We start from the raw sequence: 7,555 nt of genomic DNA on the forward strand, positions 1-7,555 counted from the left end.
TCCTGCTCAAAACTGTTTTTTCTCCTGATAGATTTTTATTCTCATGTTCTATAATCCAAATAGCCCAGATAATGACAGCCTTTCTATTACAACTACAATTCAAGCAGTTTAAAAATTGATTAAAGTAACTGAAATAACATGATATCACAAATCAATAGCTTAGAAAATAATACATGATATATCCATGGAAATAGAAAAATAGATGATTTGAAAATAAATGGAAATATAAACATAGAAAAATATATAATCAAATGATATGTACATGAATAGATAACCTATTTGTCATGGTTTAGCCTGATGGCATTTAGTTTGATGCATTTCGCACTATTTTCATGATAACCAAGTGCAGGAGATATATGCAGATAGTTCCACGAAAGCGATGAAAATGAGAAACACAGAACAGGACGTCAGAGACAAATTGGTGAGGGGAGACTTGGAGAGGTCAAAGGTCAGTCACAGTTGAGGGGTCACCATACGGAGCACTTGTCAACAGGATGCATGGGGGAGCCTTTTGGACAGTGGAACACCCGAGCAAACTCATCAAACTGAGACACACTGCCAATCACCCTGCAGAGGGGAGGGGAAGAGAAAATGCTCCAATCAGAGAGGAGATATGCAGGTTGTATAACAGGCTAATGGACATCAAGGTACTGTTAAGGTGTGTGTGTGTGTGTGTGTGTGTGTGTATGTGTTTGTGTGTGTGTGCGTGTGCATGTCTGTGTGTGCATGTGCATGTGCATGTGCATGTGCATGTGCATGTGTACCTGTAATGCTCAGGAGCATGCTTGTCGGTCAGTAGCTGCAGGTAAATGGATTGAGACCGTCTCTTCATACACCAGTTCTGACAAGGGATAGGAGATGGTCAAAACCGTAAAGATCAACTGTCCAAATAAATTCTTAACACCAAAAATGTATAGAACACAAGAAACAAACATCTGTACAGTCTGGTCTGTTGTGTGCAGTACCTGTGCAAAGGCGATGAAGAGTAGTTGTTCATGAGTGTATTTGAGCCCAGGGAGAGGTCTTTCTGGGCCATGCTCTCTGATCCACTTCTGATACGCCTGGAGTGAGATGATGGACAGACAGGTGGATTCAGTGAGGAAAAATGCACAAGACAGGAGATGAGTTCTGCTAGGTTAACCAGCAAAAAACGTGTACTGTATGCCCCATAGTAACAATGACTGACAGCCACACTAGAGCAAAGACAGTACTGCATACAGTCAAATTTCACTTACGTAGTAAGACAGCTTCAGACCACCCATGTCTGCTATATTCTCCCCCAGGGTTAGACGTCCGTTTACCTACACAAAGGGAAAGATCACCATTATAACTCTCTGAGGGGTGTGTGTGTTTCATAATGTATTCTTATGTGTGTGCGTGTGCATTGCACACACCTTCTGGTCGTAGACGGAGAAGTTGTCGTACAGTTTGATGATGCACTCTGCTTTTTTCTGAAACTTTTTGTACGACTCCTCTGTCCACCACTGCTTCAGATTGCCATGGCGATCGTACTGGCCCCCTATGGACATGAACGATTGCATCACTAAGATGAGGGGCAAGAGGGTGTGGTTAGGATGACCAATGATGGATTACTGCAGTCATGCACTTTAGTCGGACGATCAGACAGAGAAGACTCTCACCCCAGTCATCATATCCATGTGTCAGCTCATGACCAATAATGGCTCCTATTGCACCATAGTTCAAAGACCTAGACAGATGAGAGAGGGAGCTGTCATAAACACATAAACATACAATACATGCAAAACACATTTATCAAACATAAACATTGTGTTTCCCACCGAATGGTTTGGATTCAGAGAGGGTAAGTTGATCCCATATCTGAGCCTAATGGAAGCCACAGTGGACTTATAGCGCTTGCCTATAGCCTGCAGTTCAAACCCCTATCCTGAGGGAGGCAGTAGAGTGACACATATTATATCAGTATGAAGTCTCAAGCAGAGAAAGAGTGCATGTGGCCACCTCTCCTTGACCCCGCGTGAGTGCATACTCTAACTGCAGTCCATGCAGATGGAGACTGATGAGAGGACAGCTCCGGGCTATTCACTTGGCTAGGTCTGAAAATGACTTTCTGACAGCTAGTCGATACGCTGCCCACAGTTGCTCTCTAAACCTGAATAAACTAACTGGCTGATTGAGGCTTCATTACATCGGCCCTGATAGAAGCTTGAGTTTATGGGAGGTAAGGACCACTGCAGTAATAACTTCTGGGAACAGCAGACACATATAATATGATATTCTATATTCATCGGTATGCACGGTTGGAGGTCGTTAGACATCACTCCTAATGAATTAAGTATAATGTATACATTGGCTGATATGTTCAGGAGTACAGTTTTGCTGGGGTTGTTGTCATTTGGGGAAACAACAAGAGCAATAATGAAAGGGATTGCATTAATAATGATGTGTTTGTCTCAAGACTGTTAGTCCACCAAACCAAAGCCAAGTCTTGAGGGCTCAGACAGGGTTACTCATCACACCAGCATAGTTCACTCATACTAGAGTTGGTTGTACTCACTGTGGAAACTCCGGATCGTACAGCGTCGGCTGAAGGATTCCGGCGGGAAAAACTGAAGGAAAGACACAAGCAGAACACAAGATAAAGAGAGGGAGGGAGTGAACATTGGAGGCAGTGATATTAAAGGGCACACAGAGGGAGAGAGACAGAGAGAGACAGAGAGAGACAGAGAGAGACAGAGAGAGACAGAAAGAGAAAGAGAAAGAGAAAGAAAGAGAGAATGGGGGGGGGGGGTAAAAAACGAGCTCTTGGGGCTGATGACTGTGTTTGTCTGGCTCTCTCTGTCCTCTACTGCCAGCTCTCTAACTCAGCATTGATTTTTCTGCGAGGGAGATTTAATCCACAAGGCAGACATAGACGGCAATAGCAGCCAAGACTGGAGAAAGTGAGGTGAGGGGGAGATGACAAACAGCTAGATGTGCTCAAAGTTTGCAACTGGCATTTTATGGGGAATAAATCTAGACGGTAGTACAAAAAAACGGTAATGAGAAGAAAAAAGACATTAAGGTAAATATAAACTAAAACATAGCAGGTGCATTAAATGTTTGTAACTAATGGTTCCATGGCTAACAGCTGAGAGTGAGTAGGAGAGAAGGAGAGGGCTTGTGTGTTCTCTGGCATGTAGAGGTGTATTGGTGTATGTTGAGGTCACACACTCACCCATTTGGTTCTTGTTGGGTAGGTAGTAGGCATTAAGGGCCTGAGGGGGAAGAAGCCACCTGAGGAGGAAACAGTGTAAAACAAGATGCTTAACGAGATATTTCATTCTCTCTCCCTCTCTCTCTCTCTCTCTCTCTCTCTCACACACACACACACACACACACACATACACACACACACAGAAACGCACAACAACAACAACAACAATAACAAAAGACACAAATAACAATCACAGCAAGACATTAACTGCGACTTAGTATGAGAGTATGGAATGGCCACTTTCAAAGCAGCTCACATATTTTGTCTCAAAACCTTGAGAATTATTCAATATTTAGTCCAATACTGGCAGTTCCTGTCTGCATATGAAAACACACGATGAGTCCCTTCATCATAATCCCTTTAAAATCAAACCCATTGATTTGCAGGAAATTTCCCAAATTAATAACTTTGAAATTCTGAGATGCCCTTGTTCTATAGCAAAAGACAGATGGCCCTGTGGACAGCGGAGGGATAGAGATTGTGAGACAAATGGGGGGCTGGAGAGAGGAGGACATGTTTTCTCAGCAGAAAGGAGTGAGTGATGAAAGGAGCACATTTGTGATAAAGGAGGAATACATGATTTGGCAATGCAGGCCTGCAGGGTGACATATGCCTTAGGACACAAGATCAGTTTTGAATACTGATAGTGAAGGTTTTTCAAAAACTATACAGAAGACTGTATAGCATGTCTTTTCAATTGTTCGCTACATTGCTTAGCCAGTTTTTCCTTCTCTTCTATACTGTACATACCATACATTCATCATAAAACTAAATGTTAAGTTGAATAGCTGCTGTGCTTTAAGAGTTAAGAGTTGTTCTATAGCTGTGATATGTAGAGAGGTACATACAAGTGATTGTGTTATGGTATTAACTGAACCAAGTTGTATTAACTTTGTTTTTTGGTTGTATCGCTGTATATTGATCACAACAGAAAATACTATGGTTTATCAATGTCTAAATCCAAACATTGTGTAAACGTATGTAAAAAGATGTTGATTCACTGTCTTGTGCCACCCATAGATAGATGATGGAAAAGAACTGTAGGACAATGTTAAAACCAATTAGAATTTGGTAACACCATCATCCGTTGCTACATTGCTTATCATGGGTTGAATGTTAAAGTTTTCTTAACAATGGCAGTTGATGGTCAGCATCAGACCATCTCACAGTTGAGAATAATAATTACAAAATGATACCTATTACAGGTTTTCTGAAAATCGGCATTTGACAGTCATCACACAACATTGTGACAAGGTTGTATGTGACTATAAAGGAGGTTTTCTACATGTCATTATTTGACAGCCATGATCCAACATTGTAAAAAGGTTGCCATTCATTCCTAATCAAAGGGAAGTAAAAATAAAAATATACATAAAAAATGTCATTACATTAATATAACTTGAAGGCTTTACTTAACATTGACATAAGCTATATGAGTACTTTCTCCATGCGCTATGATTGAATAAACACTGTTCGTTGTGACACCATTTGGGATTCAATCCCACAACCTTTTGGTGTGTAGTACATTGTTATGTCAATGCCACTAGTCCACTGCTGCATAATAATGGGGTTCAGATTGTGCATCAAATAAATTAGAAACTTGGGGAAATACTTTTCATGGGGTTGAAAAGACATTCTGTAACACAGAATAGTTGGATATGTTGAACGTTTGTAAGAAGAATTTTTTTTTTTTTTTTTTGTTATAATAGCCTTTTCAGCATGATCTCTTTTTAAATATTTTGAATTGTTTTATGTTTTCATTCTAGTTCTGTTTTTAACAGTGTCTAGTATTTTTTTAACAGAGTGTCTAGTATTGTTACATTATCCCATTATTGATACAGCCTATGTATCATGTTAATTTGTTAAACTACTTAACATTTGTGAGCCTAATGAAATTGTAGAATATATGTTTCTGAACTCTGAATTAAAAAATTAAAAAAAAATTAAACGTAAAATATAAAAACAAAAATATATATAAATTATACATAAACATATATTTTAGTAATGGGAGGGTGACATTAACAAGGTTAAGAAATATTAAGAAATCCTCAGTATGTAATAGAACAGAAGTATATCCCACCAACATTAGACAACTATGCAGAAAACACTGAAATTGTTGAAATATATTTGTAGAAGTCAATGAAATCAATGGTTAGTTAACACTAGATAACAGGCCAATTTATAGCAAAGTGAAGATGTGTGGTCTTCCCAAAATGTAGTCATGAGGTTCTAATTTGAATTCTGCACTGACCCGGTGGCGCACAAAGTAAGGCAACAAAGTGTCTTACAAGAATCCCAAATGAGGACACATCAAAAAGTGAATACAATGAATTCAAATGTAAAATGTAATCCTGAATGCTAAACGTAATCATGATTGTTACAGGTGCCATCATATTAATGACCCAATTGTTCAGATTAGTGAAATATGGGGGGAAAACTAGAACAGATCAAACTTTTCTTTGCCCATGGAGAAGGGGTCTGTTCACTCACGCATTCTTGTCCACCTGCTTGTGTATCTTCTTGACAGACATCTTGATGTTGAACTTAATGCTGTTCAGAATGTTCTTGAAATAGATCTTCTCATCCACATCAAACTGAACAAAGAAGAGAGATGGAGAGAAAGAGGGTGAAAGACAAGGAGAGAAAGTGAGTGGTAAAAAGGCATAAAGAAAGAGATAGAGAGAGAGATAGAGAAAGTAAGTAAAAATGGGGGATAACAGGTGCAGTAGTAAAGGCGTCTCACCCCATACTCCTGGTCTATGAGCTCTGGCTTCAGTAGGAAGTCTGGGTAGCCTGTCATCACCATCATGTTCTGCAGCTGAGAGAGAGAGAGAGAGAGAGAGAGAGAGAGAGAGAGAGAGAGAGAGAGAGAGAGAGAGGTGTGTGTGTGAGAGTGAGAAGATGAGAGGTGGGAGAAAGGAGGAAAGAGAGGGAACAAGAGAAGAAAGGGCGCAGTAAGGAGAGAAAGATAGAGGGTTGAGTAAATACTGTATGCAGTGCACATATCCTTCCTATCCCACACAAACATGATCAGCTAATCAAGCAGACAGTTATAATAGGATTACACTGGAGCACTTTTGTTTCAGCAAGTCCTCTAAAAGGATTATGACTACAGCTTTTAAAAGCATTAGAGTGGATGGTCTAATATGGAATGTAAACCAGTATTAAAGTGATCCGGATTTAAGAAACCCCAGATATAAATGGTAAGATGCTTGATGTATCATGTTTGAGGTGTTTTGGTGTTCAGACCTTGGCCCTGGCGGCCTCCTTGGTTGTTTCATCCATCCAGTCCAGCTCTTGCAGCCGAAGGTCCAGTGAGTGCTTTATGTCCTCTACCAGCTCCTGTACCTGAAGGAGGGAGGAGCACAGGGGTCTGAGAATCCAATGCTACATTCCAAATCCACCCTACTTCCTATCCCCTTAAGCACTTACCCCTCCCTACCCCTGTTGTAGATTTGAACGGGTTCACAAACATGAAGCATTATGGCAGCCTATTTGAGAAAGGTTGAATAATAAGCATATTCAATATACATTAACCAAATACCTTGGGGTAGGAGCTAGGGGATTTAGACTTGGGCACTTGAGAGAGGAAGTACAGGGAGAGATGATGAAGGGCTTAAATACAGAGTATAGGGTCACAGGGGTGAGGAATCCCACTGGAGTTCCATATCAAAGTGAATGAACATAAGACAGAGATACAGTATAGAGCATGACAAAGAGAGAGAGGGATAAAGTGAAATGATAGAAGGCTTAGAGAGAGAGATAGAGAGAGAGAGAGAGAGAGGGAGGGAGAGAAAGATGGAAAGAGAGGGATATTGATTTCAACCCAATTTCAGTGGATAAATACAGAATACCAAAACCCTTACAAAAATAATGTGAAAGAGAAAACAAGGAACCAAGGAACCGATGAGCTAAGACCTAGAGAGAAAGAGAGATAAACTAGTCGTGCCTTAGCCTTGCTGTGAGAGGAGAAGTGCTGTTGGACGAAGAGTGCTCCCAGGGCCATGCCAAAGTGTTTGTTGGCCTGGGTGAGACACAGATGGCTCAGCTCCAGCTGACGCTCCGTACCGTCAATCTCCCGGGAGAACTCATGGATGGTGCTCCTGAACGCCGTAGACAGGTGCTCACTGAGAGCAGCCACGATCCGCCACAACATGTAGTTATGGAGAACCCTAGGGGAGGGAGAGTAAATAAGAATGGTTGAGTTTGTATGATTGTAATTGACATTCTCTATTCTCCCATGCATGTCTCTCTCAGTGTGTGTAATTGTCCATCTGTCTAGCACTGTCTGTTGCTCCAACCCTTCTTCCCCTGAGAAGG

At 40.8% G+C, this 7,555-nt stretch overlaps 1 protein-coding gene across 1 annotated transcript in view; it reads right to left on the reverse strand.

Annotated features, from left to right (window-relative positions):
• Nucleotides 1-431: 431 nt before the first annotated feature.
• Nucleotides 432-7,555, reverse strand: part of ecel1 (endothelin converting enzyme-like 1) — a gene marked incomplete at its 5' end in the record, with an annotated part of 14,652 nt that continues 7,528 nt past the window's right edge. Inside the window, 12 exons of the mRNA XM_083694543.1 lie at nucleotides 432-567; nucleotides 765-841; nucleotides 966-1,061; nucleotides 1,236-1,301; nucleotides 1,395-1,543; nucleotides 1,641-1,708; nucleotides 2,537-2,588; nucleotides 3,197-3,255; nucleotides 5,726-5,829; nucleotides 5,979-6,053; nucleotides 6,485-6,583; nucleotides 7,185-7,407. Coding sequence (XP_083550669.1) covers nucleotides 468-567; nucleotides 765-841; nucleotides 966-1,061; nucleotides 1,236-1,301; nucleotides 1,395-1,543; nucleotides 1,641-1,708; nucleotides 2,537-2,588; nucleotides 3,197-3,255; nucleotides 5,726-5,829; nucleotides 5,979-6,053; nucleotides 6,485-6,583; nucleotides 7,185-7,407 — 1,168 coding nt within the window. The 3' untranslated portion in view covers nucleotides 432-467. The remainder of the gene's footprint in view (nucleotides 568-764; nucleotides 842-965; nucleotides 1,062-1,235; nucleotides 1,302-1,394; nucleotides 1,544-1,640; nucleotides 1,709-2,536; nucleotides 2,589-3,196; nucleotides 3,256-5,725; nucleotides 5,830-5,978; nucleotides 6,054-6,484; nucleotides 6,584-7,184; nucleotides 7,408-7,555) is intronic.

Source organism: Argentina silus (genome assembly GCF_951799395.1).
Source record: "Argentina silus genome assembly, chromosome: X".
NCBI lineage: Eukaryota > Metazoa > Chordata > Actinopteri > Argentiniformes > Argentinidae > Argentina > Argentina silus.